The sequence below is a fragment of the Eumetopias jubatus genome, unplaced genomic scaffold (genome assembly GCF_037043125.1).
Source record: "Eumetopias jubatus isolate StellerSeaLion01/CBP00866 unplaced genomic scaffold, mEumJub1_p1.0 scaffold_1, whole genome shotgun sequence".
In the NCBI taxonomy this organism is placed as follows: Eukaryota; Metazoa; Chordata; class Mammalia; order Carnivora; family Otariidae; genus Eumetopias; species Eumetopias jubatus.
In genome coordinates this window covers 39,740,157-39,767,323 of record NW_028274807.1, presented here as the reverse complement: position 1 = coordinate 39,767,323, position 27,167 = coordinate 39,740,157, and the positions used below count along the sequence as shown (strand labels likewise).

At 34.6% G+C, this 27,167-nt stretch overlaps 1 protein-coding gene across 1 annotated transcript; it reads right to left on the bottom strand.

Annotated features, from left to right (window-relative positions):
* Positions 1–97: 97 nt before the first annotated feature.
* Positions 98–27,167, bottom strand: CHMP2B (charged multivesicular body protein 2B). Its single transcript, XM_028116556.2, has 6 exons — positions 26,896–27,167; positions 13,655–13,746; positions 9,316–9,510; positions 5,118–5,220; positions 1,948–2,054; positions 98–1,768 (listed from the first exon to the last, which is right to left on the bottom strand). The coding sequence occupies exons 1-6, from the start codon at positions 26,927–26,929 to the stop codon at positions 1,658–1,660; spliced, it is 642 nt and encodes a 213-aa protein (XP_027972357.1). The 5' UTR covers positions 26,930–27,167; the 3' UTR covers positions 98–1,657.

The following is a 27,167-nucleotide window of genomic DNA, read 5'->3' as shown; positions in this document are numbered from 1 at the left end:
TGATGAAAATCATTCTTTTGAAAAATTACCAGATATGCATAAAAATGTTAACTTTAGCAGAAGCCAAAAATAGAGTAAAAGATAAGGAAAGAAAGCATAACAGCAATAAATCTTTATTGGAATTTTTTTAACAAAATAATTTTTAAAAACAAAAGCCCCCGCATGTAAACAAGAAAGTAAATAAAGTTAGTTGGCATCATTATATACATCCAAAAATCAAAACCAGTTCTGGGTTAACATTCCATAATCTAGTAAAATGTTTTGACCCATGAATGGTCAGGGAAACTATTTAATACTATCAATAATGCAACCTGATCTTTGAACATCATACAATGATTTATGAATTATAAGCGATATAGTTGGAACTTTTCATTCTTCCCACCAATCGATATGCCACATGTAGACTAGTCCTAAAATGGATTTACATTGTCAATATTAGACCAAATGTCCATCCTCGTAAATTGACCAGATTACACCTATCTGATCTCCTCCATAGTTTTTTATGGTGGGATATACTAGAACCCATATATTACAACATAACTTTTTTAAACTAACCTAATCCTAAATTCTACCTCTAACTAATCTGTCATTTCATTTTTTCTCACTTCCTATACATAAATACCATAGCAACTTCACCTTAAAAAATACTGCTAATACATTAATACACATTTAGGCAGTAATTTCTGACAAAAGTTGTAGTTTATTTACCAAGAAAACAATGCTATTTTTTATTTTAAAATTTAGGTCAAGTATTGTCATAGTGTTAAATTAAGAAGGATGGCTTCCATTTAGAGGGTTCAATATACACATTAATGAAGATCAAAATTAAACAGATTAAATTATGTCCCATATGGGGAAAATTTTCTCAGTTCTTGGAAAAAAGACCAAAATAGTTTTATTACTATAAAATGTTATTAATTCAGTGTCCGTTTTTGCTAATTACATTCAATTCACTTTTATAAGCTTTACAAAAGAGAGCCGGGATAATTTTTCTAAGAGGCCTTAATTTTGGTTTAAAATGTAAGTCTTTTCTGTCAGTTAAAATAATTTAAAGATGTGCACAATATGTTTGTGCTGTTTAAGGCAGGTGCCAAGCACATTTTGAAAGGTAATAAACTTACCAACTACAATGTTCTCCCAAAGGAAAAGAAAGAAAAGAAAAGCTCATGACAGTTTTTAAGACAGATGTTTAAATAGCACTCTTCTTTTGGATCATTTAAAAATAATTTGGCAGCTGAACCGCCTATGGTCATACCACATATCGCTAAAAAAGGACAAGCAACAGATACAGAATTAATGATACCCACTTTTAGTATTTTTACAAGTCTCTTTAGTTGGTGCCTAGCGGCATTTAACAAAATTTTTGTATTCAGTGTAAAAAGGTAGAACATAAATACTAAGTAATGAATATAATTTCTCTATGTCATGCAGGAAAGAAGTCAAACGTTTTACATATCATCACTCCTAAATAGTTCTAATTAAAATCCAAACTGTTCCCATTTTTGCATCCTTGTCATTCTTTGGTAAAAGATTCAAAATAGTCATGGGTTAGGAAACAACTGTTTGCTCATGGTCTTCATTTTTGTAAAAGGAATCTGCACTGTGCCTGGTTTATACTAAATAATTATAAGTAAGCAAAATATTATGGTTTTTCTGACTAATCTACTCCTAAAGCCTTGAGTTGCCGTTCAATCTCTTCATCGGAGATTGTAGCCTTTGAAGTAGAGGCAGATGGTAAGCTTCGGGCAGCTGATGGAGCTTTGGCCATCTATATAAAAAGAAAAGGAAAAAAAAATGCATTATCAAACATTTGGGCAAGGACACAAAGGATATGCTGCAAAGACGTTTACCATTCAAATATAAAAAGATGTCTCTAAGGGCAAAGGCTAACTTAAAGTGACAAAAGCGGTAGAAACGATTCCAACAGAGGATAGAAGACATTCATACCTTTCCAGAGATTTCAATTCCGATTTCATCAAGAACTTGATTCACAATATCTTGGCTTTCTTCTTCATCATCAGAGCCATCAAAGATATCATCAAGTGTGTCATTGACTTGGGGGGAAGGGGAGAAACAAAATTACAGTTACTATCAAACAGATTTCAAGTTAGATTTACATTTTTAGAAGGTGAACCAACTATGTGTACATATTTGTAATATTACTCAAGGGCAAACTTAGTTGAACCAACAAACTACAAAAGTCATTTTCAAATGTTAGTGAAGTTCATTTATACATTTTTGGGTTACTAAATGTGGAGTACTTTTCATTGCAACACAGATAATATAAATAATAATTACATAACAAGTCTACTATGATTTTTAAAAATGTGTCTTTAATAAACAACAAAAGAAATTCACAGCTAAAGGCTTAAAGTTTTGAAATATGATTCTACAAACTGTATTCACTGAGCTAGTTAGTAGCTGTTAAATCTGACCATGGAATAATATGTAAGAATCAAATATCCTGTAAATATTAGACAATTTACTCTTTTTATATCTATAATTATATTTTCAACTTAAAGTCTAAGGTTCAGTGTTTTATTAAACTTGTCTACAGAATGACACCCAATTTAACCTTGCAAAGATTATTACTGCTATATCCCTCTCTTCCTTCCCGTCCCTTCCCAAAGTATTTATGGAAAAGTTTCTGTATAGAAGGTATCACATTACGATTATGTATTGTTTATTTCTGAAACAAAGTGCCTAGCATGTAGTACAAGTACAATTAATGGACAGAGAAAAATGAAGACCTCAGGTAGTTTACATTTAAGTAGAAAAGAAATTAACAATCAGATTGTAGTAAATAAGAAAGATAATAAAGGGAAGAGATTACATCCAACTGGGAGGAAGTACATGTGAGGTGGTCCTTAAAGGATGCATAGGATTTGACCAAACATAAATAGAGGGAATAGAATGAGCAAAGACTTGGTGGAAGACAAAAGGAATACACTCAAGGTAGAGTAAGTTCTTCTGTTGTATTATTATTTAAGGTGCATGAATGGAAAAGGTGTATCTATTATTCTGGGTCAAAGAGCTTATGTCTGATATGGGAAAAAAGACCTGTGGAATCATTTGGGACATCCCAGCCCTCTCCCTGTTTCACATGTACATCTTAATTGCTTGTGTCCTTGATGTAATTAATAAAGCTTGATACTGGTTAAGATCTCTGGTTGGTATGAGCATGATTTGACAATTTGAAATAGATGAGAAAGAATAGAGAGGTGTAATCGGGATTAACAAAGAAGGATGCTTTCAGAAAAAGTGTAACAAAATTAACCATATTTTATATATATGTATATATATATAATTTATATATATATTTACATACATATGTGTGTATATAAAATGTGTGTGTGTGTGTGTGTGTGTGTGTGTATAAAATACAGATTTCTCAAAGATCCTGTTTCCAAAATCAAACTTGTTCGTTCTGGAGCAGCACTGCACAATATAAATTTCAATTGGAAAAAGATTATATTCATTTAAACCTTGAATTTACCTTTGGATGAAAATACTAATGTTAATGTACTTTACTAGGTCATAGAAGAAATGAGTAATCACCAACAATTACTATTCTTTCAGACCCATTTGCAAAGTAGTAAAATACAAATGAGAACTATGATAGATATGAGTTGGATGAGCCTATTGATTCTCTTCATTATAGCTTAATGGAAAAGTTAATTCCTCTAAGATCTGCTCACACCTGTGCCATCACTGGAAATCACATAAACATGTTAGATACTGTGATCATTATATAAATGACAATTCTCACAGTCATTAAAAATTCACTAATGATGTTTTTAAAAAGTCATATTTTTCAAAGTAAAGATTCACAAAGCTAAAGAATTTTTCAACTATCAAAGATACACATATAATTTCATTAACTCCTAAAAGGAAAATAGAAAATAGATATTCTGAAATTGAATACTTGAACTGGTGAGTTTCGTATTCCTGATAATTTAATTAGATACTACCTTATACACTAAATGCCATTAAATTAAAATGCTGGCAGCTAAGCAGAACTAAACTGGCATATCTCTACATAGTTGTAAAACAATTAGAAAATACCTTTGCGAAATAATGATGTCAGTTTTTACATACCAGGTTAAGTAATGTTGACCAGGATGCTGTAAAGTGTCACTTATTTATTAGCAACCAAATAAAGATTGGAATAGTCTTTCTGGGAGGAATTTGGTATGAACCAAAAGCCTTATAAAAGTTAATACTCTAAGGAGATTTTAAAAATTTAGTCAAAAGTAGTATAGAAACATTTATCAAAGGATTAGCAAATACACAACAAATTTTAAAACAATCTTACTGACCAATGTAAGAATGGTTCAATAAATTAAGATTGATGTTATTGAATATTGATGTTATGCAATATTAACGCTATTAAAAAAAAGACTTCAGAGAAGATTTAAGGTCATGAGTACATGTGTATATCACACTATTATGTTTTCTAAAAGCAGGATAAGGTTCAAAATTGCACATGTAATATGATTTAACTACTATAAGATATGGGAAAATATAGGAAAGCATATAACATTATCAGTAACTATATCTGGGTGATGTGATAACAGATTTTTTAAATAAATTTTGTTTCTTTGTGTTCTCTGTATTTCCTCTACAAAATGCAATTAGTTTATAGTCAAAAAGAAGAAAACTAAATTTTAAATAACTTAGGGAAGAAGGAAAAAATAAGAACAAAAGAGCTCCCCATTATCTCTACCTCTAATAAAAAGAGAGATCTTCTCTAGTATGAAAAGAATCAACACAACTCTGAAGCTACCAAATTCATACTAGGAAGAGTTCTTTTATTCAAAAGTTGGTTTTGGTCCCCTCATCAATGAAGTAAGACCACTGGAGCCAATATGACATATTGGCATAGCATATTTTATATTTTTCGTTCCAGTGAAGTTTGATAGGATTTGAGCCTTATACTTTGCCAATTTAACAATACACTAGAGTTATAATACAGACATCTATTCAGAAGGGTGCTGTACCATTGCTTTTTTCAACATTTGTGCTTTTATGGATTAGAATATGAGGTTGCTAGTAAATAAACTTGGCTGATTCAAAGATAAAAAAATGTAAATTTCATTACAAGTTATTAAACTTACTCATTTCTTCAGTCATTTCCATTTTCATGTTTTCCTTCTGGAAATTCTGCATTGTTTGTAATGTCTTTTGTGGATCCATCTTCTTGTTAACTGCTTGCATTGTCTTTAAATATATGAAAAGATTCATGTTGGCTACATTAATGTGACATTTTTACTATGAAATAAGTCCAAAGAGAACATATCAAATTAGATACAGACTTTCTAAAGATATACATACTGTCATAATCTAACATAAGACTGTTAAGTAGTCTAGAAAAAAATGAAATACTCACTTGGAAACCATCTGCTTAACATTTATATAATAAAGACCAGGGTGAAAAAACTCATATGAACAGTAGGCAAAAAAAAAAAAAATATATATATATATATATATATATATAAAAAACTTTGTCAGCAAAAAATCCATTTCTATTCAAATGGGAAAACTACATTTGCCTACTGTGTGGCAAGCAGGTAATGTCTAAATTGAAAAGAATTACAATTTAAATTTTATAAAATTTTTCATTAAGCTTTTGATGTCTAAATTAAAAAGGAAGATACACAGCATACACACTTAATCCATTCACATATATTAAACCACGGTTTAAAGAAATGAACAGAACACTGAGTTTTGTAAAAATATGTGAAAAGAACTCTTACATTTTATATTCACAAGTTATTTCATTAAAAGAGATTAATGCTATCTAGCACGGCCAAAATATTTTATATTATATATAAAATTTATGTATTATATACAGTAGTTCAGACACTATACAATATAAAACACATCAGTTTCAAAGATACCAAGCAGTCTTTTCACAATCTGTACACAACGCTACAGCCAAAGTAACCTTTAACTATAACACTGAATTTCCCCCATCCCCCTCCAGCCCATACATACCTCTGAAGTGGCTTTCCATTGTTCTTAGTATTAAAAGCCAAAATCCATAATTCACTATGAGACCAAACACTACTGAACTCTGCCTAACAAGCTAGTCTTATGGTGCACCATTGCCCTCCAGCCACACTGATGTTTCACTTCCTTAAATGTGCCATACTTTCTCTTGCCACAGAACCTTTGGATATGCTGTCTCACACCTGGAATGCTCCTCTCCATTTGTTTTCAGTATCAACACTTCAGATTTCAACACTTTCCTAGGGAAGTCATCCCTGACACCCCTGATTAGAATAAATATTGTTAAATCCTACTCACTACAGATGAAATTCCCTATTTATTGATGTAAATTATATTACTTCACTTGTAACTTACAGTATTGGAGCAACTAATACTAATAACAATGGTGATAATAATAATAAAGCAGTAAAAGCCTCTTATATAGTCTTAACTATGTGCCAGACACTGTTCTAAGCACTTTACATATAATAACAGTTAGAGTTAAAAGACATTTATTTAAACCTGACAAATCTTACATGCTAGGTGCCACCATTTTCCCTGTATTAAAAATGGAGAATGAAGGCACAGAAGGGCAAAATAACTTGCTGAAAGTCACAAAGCTAATGAACAGAAGTGAGATTTAAACTCAAGTAATCTGGTCCAGAATATATGTTCCTAATCACCGCACTAAACTCTCTCTCAAATGGGCTGTTTTTATAGAATGTATGGGGACACCTGGGTGGTTCAGTTGGTTAAGCGTCCAACTCTTGCTTTCAAGTCAGGTCATGGTCTCATCAGGGTCCAGGGATTGAGCCCTGAGTTGGACTCCAGGCTCAGCATGGGGTCTCTTTGTCCTCGCCCCTCTGCTCCTCTTCCCACTCTCTCTCTCAAATTAATAAATAAAATCTGAAATAGACTATACAGTTTAAACCCCTGCCTGGTTTTGCTTTCCACTTCATCCCCATCATTTGTTATACTTCTTACCTATAGGGTCTAAACAAATATTTGCTGAATTAATACATTTCTAAAAAGATTAAGTAAAAATTCCAGTTCAAATATCTCCATATGGCAGGACCATATTCGGTACTTTTTCCTAGCCTACCATCTGCAAAAAAAAAAAGTGCAAAATAAGTGGTTTTCCCCTTAACATTATTGAAAGGTTACCTATCTCAAGTGTGTGATCATCACATATGATCTTTTCCTAAATTAGATGTTTAGTTCTGTCCGTTTATGAAAGAAAAAAGAAAAACAAAAGTTTTTGCCCTTAACAGTGTTATTTTTCACTGTAAAAGGACAAAGATCCATCAAGAATAAGTTACCTGACAGAACAAAACTAATATTGAAACTTCCTCAATTTTTTTAAACTTCCTCTATTTTTTTAAAGAACATATTGTGTCACTTCACTTACTGCAGCTAAGATGGATAAATTCTATTTTCATGTGCTCTGTAATCTAAAACACAATTATAGTTGCTCCTCATTATTTCTGGATTCCATATTTGTGAATCTGCCTACTCACTAAAATGTATTTGTAACCTCAAACCAATACTCATGGAGCTTTTGTGTTCCTCTGTGGACACAAGAGAACAGCAAAAAAATATGAGTTGCTCAACACGCTTGTTTCCAGCTGAGGTCAAACAAGGTGACACTCTGCCTTCTTGTCTCAACTCTCATACCATAAACAAGTGTCCTTATTTGTGGTCTACTTAGTGCCACATTTTTGTACATTTTGTTGGTGATTTTGCCATTATTTAAATGGCCCCAACCAAAGTACTAAGTGCACAAAACTATGTGTTCATGGAGAAAATACATGGTAGATTTGATTAGGCATGACTTCAATGTTAATGAATCAACATTTATTAACTATGGTGTCTTTCAACAGAAACACATAAAACATTAGGTATAAGCTGGTTGACAAAAACGTTGTGACCAAAGCTCACAGGAACCTAACCCTGTATTTCCCATAGGAGAAATGGTTCGATATTCACTGAGTGTTCCCAACTTAACAGAACATTAACTACTTCAAATAATGAGAATCAACTGTATATACCATTTTTAAATATGAACCTCCTACTTTCCTCTGTGGCTTTCTTTTATTTTGGTCTTCATATTCATATTCCTCCTTCCTTATATTTAACATCTAATGGTATTTTTAAGACCTAGGTTTTCTGCAAAATCTTTCAGATCATTCAAAGATCTGTGCAGTTCACTGAAACTTAGCACAAACTGATGTATGTAGTCGGTAGTTTCCCTGTCAGATATACCTTAACCTCCCTGCTCTCTACCCCCACCCCATCCCCAATTGAATTATAAAATCTGTGAGAGCAGGTCCTTTGTCTGAGATGTCTTCTTACTCCTTACAGTACTTCACATACATCAAGGGACTCATTATTTATTAAAAAATCAAAAAGCTCAGGGGCGCCTGGGTGACCTTGATTTCAACTCAGGTCATGATCTCAGGGTCATGAGGTCGAGCCCCACTTTGGGCTCCATGCTAAGTGTGGAGCGTGCTTAAGATTATCTCTCTCCCTCTCCCCACCACACCACCCCCAAGCTCACTCTCTCTAAAAAAAGCTCACAGTCCATGGGCACCTGGGTGGCTCAGTTGGTTAAGCGACTGCCTTCGGCTCAGGTCATGATCCTGGAGTCCCTGGATCGAGTCCCGCATCGGGCTCCCTGCTCGGCGGGGAGTGTGCTTCTCCCTCTGACCCCCCCCCATGTGCTTTCTCTCTCTCTCAAATAAATAAATAAAATCTTTAAAAAAAAAAAAGCTCACAGTCCTATAAACTCTATAGTAAAAATATTTTTTTATATAAAGACCGTAAGTTAAACGTAAGTTCCTGGTAAAATTAACTGATAAATCCTTCTGACAGAAATCATGTGTCCTTCGGACACATACATGAAAATGAATCAGAGCAAATTATTACTCAGAAGTATTTATAGCTTAATGAAATAAGACCAAAAATCTTCTGACAATTTAAAGGAAATAAGCAAACAACACTTTTAAGTCAATTTAAAAAATTTAGAAGCTACACATGACCTTGGAAAAAAATCAAAATGTCTGAAACAAGAAATTTTATAGTAAATCAATAAAGAATCTATGTACATCCAAAACTGTTATAATATTGTAAGGTAACTATACTTCAATTAAAAAATCTAGAAGTAGTTTCTGGATAATCTAGTACTATTATACATTAATATATAATTATTACACAGATTCTGTACCAAATATACATCAGGAGATACTTTTAAATCTGATTTGAATACTGACACTTATATGTCTTAGATAAAACAATAAATGTATGGATATAAAGGTTCCCACTTACTTTTGCTGTAGTAGACATTGCTCCTGCCATCTTCATCTGGGAATTCATCACTTTTGTTTGTGTCGACATAGAAGTGACTTTTGAACTTACAGCAAAAGTTCTTGTTTTCTGTTTCCGTAGATGTACAAGCTGTTTGGCTAAAACTCTGCAAGCTTCTTTATTCCCAATCTTAGCCATTTTCTTAATTTCTAATTCCTAAGAAAGGAAATAAAAAGAGGGGAGTAAAATCACTGAGAGGTAGTCCCTAATGATTTACTTCAGGAAAAAAAAAAAAATCAAACACACATCATATACCCTTTTCTCCCTGATCATAAAGAGAGGAAGACACAGTCATATAGTCACAGAAAAGAAGAGTTAATTTGAGAGAGCAATTTATTCCACAGGTTTACACGGGAAAGACAGAATTCATACCTTCATCCACAAATACAAAGCAAGTCTATAAAACAGTATTTACAAAGAGCCCAAAAGAAAATGAAAAAGCTCAACCTAAAAGTAAGAAAAAGGAAAAAAAAAAAAAAAAGACAAAGAGTTGGTGGGACAGAGCAAAAAGAACACATTGGTAGATTTAAAGCGAATAATACAGACAATTACATTAAGTGAGAAGATTCACCTAACACCTCAGTAAAAGACATAAACACTACTATATGCTATGTCAAGAAACCAACTTTAATTACAAAAACAAAGCAAGTAAAATGATAGAAAACGTATTCCATATAATTACTTACTAAAATCTGAAAATCTGGAGTGTGTACATTAACATCAGATAAAATAAACAAACAAACAAAAAAACTTGAGAACAAGTAATACTACCAGAAATAAAAAGGGGCATTTCATAATGACAAAGGAATCAATATATAAAGATGTTAGAACAATCCTATACGTGCATGCACCTAAGAACAGTGCTTCAAAATACGTGAAGCACAACTGACAGAACTGAAAGGAGAAACAAATACACAATCAGCAGGAGGGATATCAACCACTCCTCTCTTGAGTACACTGCTATAACTGTTAGAAGTAGACAATCTGCAATGATACAGATTTATAAAAAATACTATCAACTTGACCTAACATTTATAAAAATGCCATCACCAACAGAATGCTTGTTTTTTATAGATATACACTAAAAAAGAAAATCGTATTTTCAAATATATCATATTTTGCTCAGAAAACAAGACTCAATAAATTGAAGAGGACTGAAATCACACAAAGTATGTTCTCTAATAGCAATGAAATTAAACTAGAAATCAGTAAGGAAAAGGAAGGTATATCATAAAAACGCAGAAATTAAACATGGTTCTAAATAAGTCATGGGTTGGAAAAATTTCAGAAGAAGTAATATTTTGAACTTAATAAAATGAAAATGCAACATATCAAAATGTGTGGGCTACAGTTAAAACAGTACTTAGAGGGAAATTTATAGCATTAAAACTTATATTAGAAAAAAATAAATATTTCACAAGCTTCAAAATTGAGAAAGTAGAAAAAAGAGTAAGTAAAACAGTAAATAGAAGGAAAAAATAATATAAACAATAAAAGAAATCTATACAGTAGGAAAGAAAAAATATTGAAAATTAATGAAATCCAAAGCCTTTTTTCATAAGAGGTGGATCAAATTGACAGGCCATTAGCCAGATAGATGAAGGGGAAAAAAAAAAAAAAGACACAAAGAGAACACACAAATTACAAAGATTAGGAATGCAAAGGAGGGATCACTTCATATTCTAAAGATGTTAAAGGATAATATGGGACTATTATGAATAATAGGTCATTACATTTTTTTATAAGTGTTCTTTTCCTTTTTTTTTATTTTATTATATTATGTTAGTCACCATACATTACATCATTAGTTTTTGATGTAGTGATCCACGATCCATTGTTTTCGTATAACACCCAGTGCTCCATGCAGTACGTGCCCTCCTTAATACCCATCACCGGGCTAACCCATTCCCCACCCCCCGAACCCTCAGTTTGTTTCTCGAAGTCCACAGTCTCTCATGGTTCATCTCTCCCTCCGATTCCCCCCCTTCATTTTTCCCTTCCTTCTCCTAATGTCCTCCTGCTATTCCTTATGTTCCACAAATAAGTGAAACCATATGATAATTGTCTTTCTCTGCTTGACTTATTTCACTTAGCATGATCTCCTCCAGTTCCATCCATGTTGATGGAAAAGTTGGGTATTCATCCTTTCTGATGGCTGAGTAATATTCCATTGTATATATGGACCACATCTTCTTTATCCATTCATCTGTTGAAGGGCATCTCGGCTCTTTCCACAGTTTGGTTATTGCTGTCATTACATTTGAAAATTTAGTAGACACGGACAAATCACTTGACAGATGTTAACTACCAAGGCTCATTTAAAAAGACATATCCTAATCCATTCTGTATCTGTTTTTTTTTTTCTAAAAATTGAACTTGTACTTTAAAAACCTATCCACAAAGAAAAGTTCCCTCTCAATGGCTTTACTGATGAATCCTATCAAACATTTAAGGAAGAAATACACAAACTCTTCCAGTGAAGGAAGAGTAAGAGAAACCAAATCATTCTTTAAAGTCAGCATCACTCGGATGTCAAAACCATATAGACAATGGACAAAAAGATAACTACAAATCACTATCTTTCACAAACACGGATGCAAATATTCTTAACAGAATTTCAGCATACTGAAAAAAATATTTCAAAAAAGCCACATCATTACTAATGGAGCTTATCCCAGGAGCAAAAGCTTGATTCAACTTTAGTAAATCATTAAATGTAATTCACTACATTAACAGACTAAAGAAGAAAAACTACATGATCATCATCTCAACAGATGCAAAAGTGAACCTCTACCCTCACCTGATAACAATAAAATTTAATTCAATATGGTTCAGAGTCCTAAATGTAAGAACTAAAACTAAGATTCTTTTTTGCACTTGATTAAAATAAAAAACTTTCTGTTCCACAAAGGACACTATTAGGAAAATAAAAGACAAGACCAATAACTGGAGAAAATATTTGCAAAACATATATTTAATAATATACTTGTATTTGAAATATATAAAAAACATAGAAATAAATAAAAGAAAACATTGATAAAAATGGGCAAAAAGACATGTAAATGGCAAACAGGCACATGAAAAGATGCTGAACATCATTGGCAATTAGCAAAATATAATTTAAAATGACAATCCACTATACACCACCAGAATGACAAAAAGTAAAAAGACTGTCAACTCCAACTATTGGACAGGATGTAGAACAACTTTACTTTCATATACAGCTGGTGGAACAGAAAACATTATAGCCAATTTGCAAAACTGTCCAGCAGTTTCTTACACAGTTAAACATACATTTACCCTATGATCCAACAATCCCACTCCTAGGAATATACTCAAGAGAAACAAAACATGTTCACACAAAGACTTCAATTGCATCTTTATAGCAACTTTATTCAAAATAGCCCAAACCTGGAAATAACCTAAATATCCACTAGCTGGTGAACAGATAAATAAACTGTGAAACATCCATACAATGAAGTAAATTAAAAAAACACTGATTAATCTCAAAATAATTATGATGAGTGAAGGAAGCCATATTTTAAAAAAAAGTTCATATTATATGATTTATATAAAGTCTTGAAAATGTAAAATAATCTACAGTGACAGATCAGTGTGTGCTGGGGAGGAGGGAGTCAGGGAACGACAGGTGAAAGACATTACACAGGGAATAGGAAACTTTTCAGGATGATGGATATGTCCATTACCTTGATGGAAGTAAGATTTCATGCATTTATCCATATGCCAAAATATATCAAATTGTATGCTTTAAATATGTAGTTTATTGCATGTTAGTAATACCTCAATCATGCTGTTCGTTTAAAAGATTTTAAGCAACATACATTTAAAAACATAACAAAAATATTTAAAGATGGGAAAGATAATCTATTTTTTAAAAAGTACATTATCACAGATACAATGATCACTAAAAGATACCAATGAGTTAACATAATTATTTCTTGTAACCCTTTATTATTATTCAGGACTATTTTATTTTTGCTGTTAACTGAGAATGAAGTAGCTGTGTTTTGAGTAATATTTCCTCTTAGGCATTCATGACTTCTACAAACTGAAGAATAATCTGATTTTATAATCAGCAGAATACACAGAATCCTGATAAAAGTCAGCAGAATGACACAATAAACAAAGGTAAGCAGAAAATGCAGGAAGACATTAAATGCCATTTCTTAGTAAATCACTTACCACCTGCCATGTGTTTTTTTCTTAGCTGGCTAATTATTCCAACACTAATTTCCAAATTTGTTTGAAAAGTTAAACTGAAATTTAATGTTCTACTTACCAGCTGTTTTTCTTGTTTCTCTAAAGCGGCTCGGTCTCTGATTATAGCTCTCTGTGTACCTCGTAATTCTCGATTCTGTTCCTTTATTACATCTAAGAGAACCACAAAAGAAACCTAAATGTATGAATTCCAAAATTTTTTTCAATACCATTTGAAATATTAGACTTGGAGACCTTAATAAAAAAAAAAAGAAAACTTGATTTACTAGATGTTAAAATTTTTTCATTCAATATACTAAAAAATTAGTCAAATATTAATACTTGGATTATAAATATTAATTAAAGAATTACAAAAGTGCAGATAGGCTATAGGTGGAGGTTTAACCAAAAGTATATATAAATCACCATAAAATATTCCCTTAGAGAACTGATAGTATGCAATGTTTTATGTGGCACATATATATGTCTCTCTCTCTCTCTCTCTCACACACATACACACACACACACACACACTTTTCATCTCTTCTTACTCCAGTATTATATGAAATTCCAGGAAGGAAGACAGATCATGTGTTTATTAAATCCTTTTTTCTACACTAAGTCATTATAACAGAGTGAAGCAGCAGACCTTCCAATGAGGCAGACCTGGATTTGAATCCTCCCTCTGCTACTGGATCATTATTTAATGATATCTTGGCAAAATTAGTTAATATTCTAAACTTCAGGTTTCTTATTCATATAATAAGGATAGTTAAGGTGTAAATAACATACATAATTGCCCTGATATACTATTAAATTTCCAATCAATCTTAATGTTTTTCTAACTGAATTCATTTGGATTCATTAGTCCCATCTTTTGAAGAATTAAAGTATTAGTCTAGGCCTTATGGACCATAATTTGGGTTAGTTGTTACTAAATAGTAATTTCTTCAAAAATCACAGATATTGATGGTAATTCTTGCCAAAACTGGTCTCTCATTATCAGGAATCTTGCTAAGTGCTGTACATATATTACACAATATTCATAATAATGCTATGGAGTTGATTTTTCTATTATTTTATATTTAAAGAAAACTGAGTGTTAGGAAGTTTAAATAACTTGCCCAAGGTCACAAGGTAGTAAGCAGTACTGCCAGATTTGGATCCAAGTGTTCTGTCTCCTGAATCAGTAATCTTAATCACTTCATTAGAGTACCTTTCTAGTCAAGAGGTAGATTTAAAAATAACAGTAACAACAACAGAAAGAATAGATTCTTCATCAAATGGCACTTAGGATTTAGCGCCCACAGGAAAAAAAATGAAATTGGACCCCTACATCACAGTGTATATAAAAATTAACTAGGGGCGCCTGGGTGGCCCAGTTGGTTAGGGTCCAACTCTTAATTTCGGCTCAGGTCATGATCTCGGGGTCATGAGATCGAGCCCGCATCAGGCTCCATGTTCAGAGTAGGTGTCAGCTTGAGATTCTCGCCCTCTCCTTCTGCCCCTCCCGCCGCTTGCATGCCCATGCGCTCTAAACAAACATATAAAATCTTTTTTTTTAAATTGACTAAAAAAAGATTAATGACCCAAATATACAAACTGAAATCATACAATTCTTAGAAGAATACATAGGAGTAAATTTGCATGATCTGGGATTTGGCAACAGATTCTTAGATACGACTCTAAAAGCACGAGCAACAAAAGAAAAAGTAGACAAACTGGACTTCGTGAAACTTAAAGGCTATGCGCCAAAGGACATTATCAAGTGGAAAGATATTCCACAAAAAGGGAGAAAATATATACAAACTATATATATGTTAAGAGTCTAGTATGTAGAATATACAAAAAGCTCTTAAAACTCAAAAACAAGACAATCTAATTAAAAATGGTTGAAGGACCTGAACACTTATCCAAAGAAGATACAGAAATGGCCAATAAACACAAAAAGAAGAGGCTCAACATCATTAGTCATAAGGAAAATGAGAGATACTTCACACCCACCAGAATGGCTATAATCAAAAACAAAAATGGAAAATAACAAGTATTAATAAGGATGTGAAGACTGGTACCCTTTGTACTGCTGACAGGAATGTAAATTGTTTCAGAAGCTGTGGATAACAATTTGGTGGTTCCTCAAAAAGATAAACATAAAATTACTATATGACACAGCAATCCTACTTCTAGGTATAAGATAACTGGCGTATAAAAAGAAATGAAGTACTAATACATACTACAACATGAATAAACCTCAAACATATTATACTAAGTGAAAGAAGCCAGATATTAATGGTCACATTTTATGATTATGTTCATATGAAATATCAGAATAGATAAATCCATAAAGATAGAAAGCAGACTGGTAGTTGCCAGGGGTTGGTGAGAGAGGAGAATGCTGAGTTGCTGTTTCACTTGTACAGGATTTTATTGTGAGGTGATGATAATGTTTTGGAACTAGAGGTGGTGGTTATACACCATTGTGACAGTACTAAATGCCACTGAACTGTTGTTCACTTTAAAATGGTTAATGTTATGCGAATTTCACCTCAAATAAAACAACAGAGCCAACACCCATTATCCTTGTACTGATGGAACATCACAACTTATGTTCTACACATTCCTGTGTGTAACATATAACTTTACTCAGAATAAAGATAACTAATTATATTGAGGAACAGACAGCATACTAAGAAGTTTACAACAACCACAAACCTAAGTACTATTATCTCATTTCAGGGAATTTGACATTCAGTGAGGTAATCTGCCCAAGGAAGAAAGAGTGTTAGGATTCATATATAGGCAGTCTGATTCCAGGGCCTCTGATTTTAACTACCATATTATGCTATGAAGCCTTTCAGACAAATAAGAAATAAAGGTATCAGAGACATAATCCTTATCAATCACCTTATCAGTAAAAATATACAAGATTTAAAACAGAATGAAAAACATTTCAAGTTACTATATAAAATATAACTAATCAACTACAATGACTTTCTGAATAAAAGTTAAGATGCCAGAGATTCTCTTTACAAGACATCTATTTCCCCTCTCTTGCATACTGTGTTTCTCAATGAAGTTATATTGGTGGACAGCTCATGTCTATTTGCTAGAACCACCCGTAGAATTCAGGAAAGTGCTTTACTCAGGAATTGCCTAGGATTTTCCTAGGCTTGTATTTTCTAGGAATGTATTCTATAGGTTCCTTAAATATAGAAATAGGAAACCATATCATATATATGAGAGAAGGGGGGGGGGGCTCGACCCTAGAACACTGGAATCATGACCTGAGCCAAAATCAAGAGTCAGATACTTAACTGACCAAGCCACCCAAGCATCCTTTATTTCCCAAATTTATTAAGCCAAGGGTCCCTTTTAAGAAATCTCTATTAATATTTTTTAGATGCTAATGTTCCATGGAGCACTGGTTGGCATTCTATTTTCACAATTTATTAGTTTCCTAGGGCTGCTATAACAAATACCATAGACTGCGTAGTTTAAACAATAGAAACTAATTTTCTCACAGATCTGGAACCTGAAAGTCCAAGATCAAGGTGTTGGCAGGTTTGATTTTTCCTGAAGCCTCTCTCCTTAGCCTGCAGATGGCTGCCTTCTTGCTGTGTCCTCATACGGTCTTTTCTCTTAGTGTGCCCATCCCTGGTGCCTCTTCCTCTTCTTATAAGGTCACCCTCCTATTGGATTAGGGCTATGCCCTCATAACCTCATTTAACCTCAATTACCCTTTACGTACCCTATCTCCAAATATAGTCACATTAGAGGTGAGGACTTTAACACATGAATTTTATGGGCATACAATTCAGTCCACAGTGCACAATATCTTTCCTCTGACATCTGTAGACATTAACAGCAAAGCTCTCATTTCCCTAGATTTAAAAGCAATCATCAGCCTTTTCATCCTCAACACTCCCAATTTTCTTCTTTTGAACTTAGCATGCTATCCTGCCAAAGCCAATGAATTGGTATAAAAACACTGACCACTTACCCTACTGTTTCAACAGAAAAATATGTTCTATATTTAAAACTATGAAATTACAAATGAAATTTAGACTATAACATCTTTGTGTACTGACAACTTCCTAAATTCAACTAATATGAAATGCAATGGTAACAATGAGATAATGATGAGGGTCTTCTAAAGCCTTAAGAGTACAGAAGTGAAAAAGAAGCCACCATATTGACAAGTTAAATTGTGGTCAGATAACTGATACAGATGCAAAACAATTGCTGAAAGCCTTGACTGCTAAGATCTAGAATTCTATCAATATATACTTATTCATTATTAGAATGGTATAATATATAATAAAAAGTATATGTTTGATCCTTGTCTTTAGTTCGTGGCACAGAGCTCCTAAAACCCTTGGAATTTCCTTAGTGGTAGGAATACCTTTTAACTAAAGAAGGCGGACCCCTAGATACTGTTTCTGGAGGGCGCTGGTTACCAGAAAGACAAAATGCTTGAATAGAGGGTAGGATGTTCAGCCCCAACCCCCTGACCTCAGGAGAAGGGAGTGGAACCGAAGACTGATAAAAACTCCTGAATAAAGAAGAGATTAGGAGAACTTCGGGGACAGTGAACACACTGATGTGCTGGGAGGGCAGCGTGCCTGAAAAGCGCATGAAAGCTCTGGGCCACTTACAGCCCCCACAACTTTGCTTCCATTTGGCTATTCCTGAGTAAAGCACTTTCCTGAATTCTACGGGTTGTTCTAGCAAATTATCAAACTGTGGAAGAAGTTATGGGGACTCTAGAATTCACAGCTGGTTAGTCAGAAGTACTGGTGGCCAACTGGGACTTGTGACTGGCACCTAGGTGAGGACAGTCTTGTAGAACTGAGCCCTGCGTCTGTGCTAACTCCACGTAGTGTTAGGACTGATTGACGTTTTGGACACAGCAGTTGATGTCAGAGAATCAGAGAGCAGAAAATAAATATAGCCATCTTTGTTGGGAAAACACATATTATGACATGAAATTTTACCAAAACATGTACCTTAATCAAAATAATTTTATTTCCCTTTTCTTAATTTTACGTAACTGTGTACCATAACTACCAATGTATATTAGAGAAAGAAAAATAAAGAAAACTAACTACTGCATATTCCATAGCCCTATAGTTAACAGACCTATTAATATTTAAACAGTTCTAAGCTATAAACTGAGAGCAGCTAATGTTGCATACTAAAATATAGTCATAACACTTTAAAACATATTATGGTAAGAAAAGATAGTAAAACATTTTCTTCATATGAGATGATAGGCATATCCTATAAAAAATTACTCTTAAAAAAAAATCCCTATATTAAATCCATATTTAGTGAGTTGGTCTTCTAGATAATTCAGAGGGGCTAATAGGAGAATGGTTCTGAGACACTTTTAATGTTTTTAGGCCAAGTTTATTTTCCATTGTATTTATTTTTTGGTAGGTTTGATTTCCTCCCAAGATTACAAGCTCTTTAAGAGCAAGGAGCATAAGTATTTTATTTATTTATCTATTTGTATTCCCACCACACTTCATGCCAACTACTACCCCAATATAGTACACTTAGCAGTGATCTACGGGAGTATAGACATATATTGAAATGTAAAAGAATGTGACTTATAGGCAGAGTTAATACATTTCTTCGAAATGTATAATAAACTCTATAGGTTACCAAGAAAGATGGTTGATAATTTAACCGTGAACCTTAACTATGATAGATCTCTTTATACAGTGGAAGATAGAGCACTGAAATAACCAGATATTTCCCTTAACAGTTTTCTGCTTTCCCCTTTTTTTCATTCCGAGTCAAGACAATGAGAGAAACATGTACTGGGTATTGCTGACATCTAGGAGACAGAGTGCTTGGCTACTGCCCATCCCTGCTTCCTTCTCTAGGCAAAAGAATATGCCCAAATTTTTATATTCCAGCACTTTATTTACCTTGTGGGGTTGCTGTGAAGCACTTCGTAATAGGTGGTAATAAAGAACTTTTACATTGTGAAAATGGCAATGGTTCATGGCTGTGACTATGGTTATGTTCTCTTTGCTACTATTCCATGAGGTAAAAAAAAGGGTCTGGAGGCTGTCCCAATCACTACCCTCTTCTCATCCAAACCCAGCACAATGCTTAGAGAAGGCCACCCAAGCCAGCTCCACTGTAGGCATTAAAAGCCTATCTCAAGCCTTTCAGGTTACTTTTACTGAATGAAATATACATGTGTGCACTGGAGTGATCAGGCTTAAGTTTTGGACTTAAGAAGATACAGACAGAAAAGGTCATTCCGCTCTCCTTAGTTCTGAATCAATAAGGTCTATCTGCTTACAGGAAAAAAAAAAGTGAAAAAATAAAAAAATAAAACCAATACAAAAGGGGCCTCCGTGTGGTCCAGCCTAGCTTACTAGAATTTTCTACTGGGGTTTGAGGCTAGGCCCCAACTTGAATTATGGCTGTCCTTCCAGACCCTGCTTATTTACATATAATTTGCACATTTAAGGACTGAAGCAAAAAGTAATTATCAACTCTAAATGCAGGTATTCATTAATTTGTGAGTTATATTTTAAGTATGTTTAAAGTGCCTTTCGTTTGGGGAAAAGGAGATACCCTGTCTCGAGCTTACAGGGTAGTTCAGGTTATTGCCCCAGTGAGGCACTGGTCAGTAGACAGCATCCACTCTACCATATACTGGGTTTTGTTCTTTATTATAAGGTCATGTTTACTACAGGGTCAAGACAGAAATTTTAATCTAATATACCATATTTTTTGCTTTTAAATATATTTCTTTAAAGAAAAAAAAATCATTTTGATCCATGCAGTTTTATTGCCTATCAGTTGTCCTAAGTCTAGTGATCACATGGACTGAAAGAGGAGCACAGAATAAACAAAGCACATTCTGCTTTACCATTTTTATTAACTTGCTTTGGAGATCAAGACCTGAGAAGACAGGGAGTTTCTCCTTTAGATTTCATCTGCAATCTCTGCAGCAGCTGTGAGTGTTAAGTAGTGGGTCTGCAGCCCTGGGATGGCAGGATAACGGGAATTAGCTACAACCTGATCCTTACTGAATAGAAGAACCACCTGTGTGAAGGGGGTGTGGTGGAGCTCACCAAACAGTAAAGAGGAAAGGAGTCCTGGCTATGCAGGGATGTACCACCTTCTTGGGTAGAAGAGGAGGAAAAAACTGCAAATAGCACAAACTCAAAAGTTAAGGGAGAAGAAAGAAATGTTTAAGGTCAGTTTCTAGAAAATGTTGGCTCTGGGAACCAAAGTTACTGAGAGGCAGAGGGAAAATGACAATGAGAGAATGGATGGGGAAGGAATCAGAATTTGATATGCAAGCAAATCTGTTTCTCAGGGTTTGGAAACTGTGTATCAAAAAATCAGGGAGGAATGGCTTCAGCTTAATTAACCAGTTTTGATACATGGTAAAGAAAAAATAAGAACAAAAAACAACTATGGGAAACATAAAGGACTGTGGAGGATTGTGTCAACAGATTTCTTCTACATATGGTCCGGGGAGCCAAACATCCATTTAAAAACTAGGTTGAAGTTGAAAAACTCAGCAGGACTTTCTTGGAAGGAGGAGGTAGAATACTAAAGAGAAAATAGGAGTCTAGCCCCATGGTAGCATAAAAGGAATGCTTCCCACCTCTCCCCCCACCCCCAGTAAAATCTCAAGTCACTCAAATACTGAGAAATTCATTCAGATTAATTTATTATTAGTAAAATATCATTGTTTTCAAGAGCTGAAGGAAGGTCTTCATATGGGCTATGTGTCAGTAGATCTTTAGGTCTCATTTGGTCCTCAAAGACCCAAGTTTTGGTACCAGCTTCAGTTCAGAAAATTGTGAAAGAGCATTTTCTCACTTTAGATAAGAGAGGGAACAAGAAGGAAAGATCCTATGAAAGGAAAGTTTCACAGATTTATGGACTTGAAGGTAGAAAAAAGCAGCATGAAAAGAAGTACCAGTCTTTGGGGTCATGCTAGGTATGAAGAAATACAAAGGGGAGACATTTTCCTACAGAAATAGCCATGGATGGTATCCATCCATCTCCATACCAAAAAGTATGGAGAACTTTTAACTGAGAAAAATGCTCAGAAGAGAGTACTGTGCTTCTGAATCCCATGTTCAATTATTTTTCTTTGGTGTGCCAAGAATGTAGGGGCCAAACAGCAAGTAAAATTTGAGTTTTTAAATATTCAGAATAACAAGCACTAAGGGAACACAAAGCATCCTAGGAAAGATCTAGCTACTATAGGTAGCACCAGACAGTTCTATCTTATTTGGAAAAAAGCAGAAAAGTTCTGGAGGGGATTCAGTTTATATAGTTGGTAGATTTTATTCTCTCTTAAGATATCACAAATCTGTCAACCTACCTTCTCACAGGAGATTTATCCCAAGTTAGTCAAAACTTCAGAGATTCTGAACTCTGAACTGCTAGCATACATGGATACTATCCCAGTAACGTAAAAATCAAGAAGCTTGCTCCTCTTCTATCAGTAGAGTTCCTCAAATTATGTCTAAACTTGCAGGTGGGTGGCAATGATATATGGATATAAACTATAATAAGCTCTGGATCCTGGAAACACTACTTTTGGTTAAGAAATACTATCATTTTGAAATTTTGTCTCTAAATTATAAACTGCTGCAGATACACTTTCATGTGTACTGAAGAGACTCTGCTACCTTGCATAAATGCAATGTAGGAAAAACTCTGCAAACATAATCCAACTCTGGAAGCGCACAAGGATCTACTTTAGTTCCAGTGAATGCAAGTCAGGAAGCAGGGGTTAAAAAAGTGAGAATATGGGACTGAGATACTTAACACAGCTTGAGGTGGCATCAGAGAAGAGTTCTTAGAGAAGAAAAACACCTGACATAGTGCAGGTTAGCCAGAGGAAGAAAAAAGAGGGTTCTATGCATAAGGACATCATGAGCAAAAATATGACAGAGAAAGAATATGGTATGGTATGTACTGATGAATATAAGAACAATACTGCTGGACAGTAAAATGTTCAGGGACATGAAAAGAAAGACAAGGACCAGATCAAGGAGGGCCATATGTGCCTACTAAAGAGCTCTCACTGATCCTACTGGTACTAGCAATATAATAAAGGGGTTTACACTGAGGAGTAGAATAGTCTGATATGGGTTTCAGGTGGATCAAATCACAAGGCAACTTTGTAGATGAACAATTTAAGGGCTATGAAGCTACAAGAAAGAAAAGCAGAAAGGTGATGTAATAAAGTGCAAGAAAAAGTCTGATATGGGTTTCAGGTGGATCAAATCACAAGGCAACTTTGTAGATGAACAATTTAAGGGCTATGAAGCTATAAGAAAGAAAAGCAGAAAGGTGATGTAATAAAGTGCAAGAAAAATGGGATCTGAATTAGAGCAGGAGTGCAGGCACACAGTGGAAAATCATGTGTCAAATATTTAAGAGGCAAAAGGAGCAAAACTTGGTAATTAATTAAAGGTAGGCAAAATCAAGACCTGCCAACACTGGAAGAGGAGACTCAGGAAAGGAACTGACTTAAAGGAGATAGTGATAAGTTCTGTTTGGAATCTCTTCAATCTGAGGTACTTTGGGACCTCTAGGTGGGGATACTCAGCAAATCGCTGGTCTGAAACTCAGAAAAGATATAACTAGAGATACAAATTTGGGATCCATCAGCACTTAGGTAATAAATAAAGTAACAAGACTTTGGATAAGATCATGCAGGCAGAGAGTGTACAGTTAGAAAAGTGGCAGCCCAAGATGGAACCAAGAACACTAACATTTAGGGAGTAGGGTTTAAAAAAAAAAAAAAAAAAGGAAGGAAGGAAGGAAAGGAAAGGAAAGGAGAAGGGAGGAAAAGAGGAAGGAAAAAAGAAAAGAAAAACCTGAAAGGAGAAAGAAAAAAAAGTGGTTAGAGAAATTTGAGGAAAATATTAAAGAGTTTCGTGGAAGCCAAAAGAGAATTTCAATAAAGAAATTATTATTAGGATCAAATGCAAAACATAGGCTCAAGAGGTGATCACTAAAAAATGGCCATTTTGACAATCTAGGAGTCACTGATGATCTTAGCAAGATCTCTCTGCTTAAGATGTAAAGCAAACCGCTGTAGAATTGGGGCGTGGTCTGAGAAATAAAGGGGTAGGGATGGGCGATGACACTACTCCTTCAATAAGTTTACATGAAGAGCAAAAAGAGACTGGACAATACTTCCTAAGAAACCCTGGGTCAAGGGAGAACCGGGAAAAAGAGGGTTCTTCCCAGTTCTACTGCTATACGAAATTAAAGTTCTACCATTGATTCCGAGGGAAAGAGAGTCCAGGTCGCAGATAAATGGTTACCATTATTACATTGTACCTACCAAAAGTTGAGAATTCCATATATTAGAAAGAATAGCAAAATTAAACTGTGCCATAGGCTCTCTAATAAGAAAATATTATCAGAGATAATACTCAAGGGATGAGGTCCTGGTTTTGCCATTAAGTTGTGTGACCTTGGGCAAATTACTTAGTCCTTTGTATCTCAATTTCCTCACCTATGAAATGAGGGTGGTAATAGTACTTACCTTCTAAGTTTTGTGAGAATTAAATAAGATGCTGCATACAAAATGCTACCACAGTGCTGGCTTAGAGTAGGACCTCAAATTTGCCTTTATTGAGGATATTGGACAACAATTATATAGTGCTTAAAAAATTTCACTTTTTAAAAGACATATTTAGTTGTGCATTTATGACAAATCCTCATGGCATCCTGATTTACAGGTTCATAATTAGTTTCAATAAGCAGGTCACCATTAGTCCACTTAGGGGGAAAAAAACCACTGTAAACACATTACCCTATGTATATATGTATATCTTATAAATCAGTAAAAGGAAAACCAAATACTCAATTGTAATTTCAAATTCAAAAAAAATCTTTCTCTTCTATGGCACTGAGGTACAATTCTCATTAATTTCTGTAACAAAGTATACACTGCAGAGGCTTGTTCATCTTTGTGTCAAAAATGAATTAAACATAACTCTGAATAGTAATAAGTGCTGTAATGTTGTCTCCCTTTTTAATTTACAAGTGCAGTAGTCTTTAATGATATAGTATGCAAACTCTTCCAGCCAATCCAAAGAAACAAAAAGATTCAATTGTTCTCCAAATCTATGTGCAGTTACATATTTCCCTTATATATCAGAATTTCATTACTGCTGAAACAGATAAAGGCAGCATACAGCAAAAGATCTTATGATCAATAATCAACGAGTCCGAGGATCTGGGATCCTCAGGAAAGCATAAAAATACATTACATTTCATAATATATAGCCTCATTACTGCTAAGAAGAATGCTGTCACCTTTTAAACAAAACACCTTTTTAATAAAACAAGGAGTAAAAACATCAATAAAGCTCTATTATCAGAATAATGAAAGTACAAATCTATAATTAAAATGTAAGTGATCTGAATTAACATAATAATGTAAAAAAACATCAAGTATGCAGTTTGCTAGTTACAGTAAATGTACATGGTGGCCAAATTTACATTCAGAAATTTCACACATAGATCTTTAAATCAGTAGTATAGCTCCTAAAGTCCTTAAGACTTCCTTTTTACAAATAAATCTATTTAGCAAAAAACATTATTTCTTGGATGAATTAACCCAACTGCAGATGAGTATACAGTTAAATACCCTCACTGCACATCCTCACTTTTTTTTATTCTGTTCTATAAAGTACAATAGTCCTAGTATACTGTGCCTAGAAACACAGTGATGAAAATACAGAACTGATATTTATGTCTTTGAAAATATTTGACAGATATTAAGCAATTAAAGCTGTTTGGACTTTAATGTTAAGATTTTTGTAAAAATATAATTTGTAACATCACAGTAACAATGGCACAACTCTTTTCCTCTGTTTAGCAAATTCTCACTATAAAAAACTGAAGCAAAAAAATAAACCATTTCCTCCCTGAAGTACTATACAATAATTGGAAACCACAATATTGGTGCTGAAACAGTGAAAAAAGTGCTACGTTAAAAGATTAGACAGCATTCTCAAATAAAATCCATCTCACATAATTGTCCTATATCCTGTACCAACTTGAAAGGTATTCTAGGTACTGTAAATGGTACTTTTTAGTTAATAAAAAGTCCACAAATCAAAAAAAAAAATTTTTTTCCCACTCAGGGTAGGCAAAAATGTATTATGCTGTGTACTAAATTAGGAATAACATTACATTATGTGTTGAAGTGAAGGGTAGAGTGGCAGAGTAGAAGTGATGTCTTTGTTATCCTCCCCAAAATAATGTTGCTGGCACTGGAATAGTCAATACAAAGATGAAGGAGTTACCCCAGGTCTGGACTCAGCACCCTGTTTGTACCAATCACTGTCTAGCTACCACTGCTCCTTTTGTGGCAGGGTCAGACCCTTACAAAGAAGTGATTCTTCGGTTGAACCAACAGCAACCTAGACTCAACATGTAGTAGGAAACACAATTTTTAAATAACTTGAATGAATTTGATTCCTGGTGGCAATCAATGTAAATACCAAAAGTAATTAATCAGTGTTATATATACATTACAGTAATCGCTTATAAACAACTTGTATATTTCTGTACATATTTTTTCCTCTTAAGATGACATTGAGCTAAATGTCTGAAACAATGCAAGTATCTAAAAATGTAAATTTCTATGCAGACAATACATACCACTCTTACTTTAGGTAGCAAAAGATAATCATAGGGAAGGAAAAATACATTACGAAAACTAAACCCAAGGTACTTCCCTTAGGTTTCTTTTTTATTTCTCCTGGAGTCAGTAACGAAGCAGTTGTTTCACATCTCTACTGATGGGATATTCTTAAGGGCAAGCCGACCCAGACCCAGGTTCATTCTGTAACTGGAGCCTGTTATCCCCTCCTCCAGCTCGATACAGTTCTCCTGTTTGTACCCTGTAAGTAGTACAGCTCCAAACTGAAGGAGCAACAGACCAACAGATGAAACCAACAAGAAATTCATCAAATCTCCGTCTAATGACACTCAAGCGCCAACCTCATCCTGTCTCCTCGAAATGCTCAAGGTCTCGCTAAAGGAAAAACGGGGCGGGGGGGGGGGCGGTAAAGGTGGTGTATGTGTATTAGAGAAGAAGCCAGATTGCTCAGGTGAGGCTGAGGTGTGGCGAGTCAGCAGAGACGGGGAAGCAGAGAAGTGACGCACGAGGGCGGTCACCTGTGGGGCCACTTGATCCAGCCCCGCCCCCAGGGACAGCTGAAAGAATCGTGGCCGGAAGCCCCCAAAACACGCCAGGGAAACGCACAGCTGGGCCCCTTTGGCCCGGCCTGAACTCACCATCCACGGTTTTCTTCTTGAAGAGAGACGCCATGGTCAGGGACCGCGCCTGGGCTGCCCGGCTTGGCCCGGTCCGACCCGCGACTGAGAAAGGACAAGAAGGAAAGGACAGGCCCTTAGAGGGTTTTTGGTGTGACGGAGCGACGGGTCAGAGAAGAGGGCGGGGTCTCCAGGCAGGACCCGCGGAAGGCGGGTATCGGCGAAGCCTACCGCAACCGAGTCGCCCCGAGCTCAGGTGACCGAGAACTAAGACACTTTTTGGAGAAGTCACT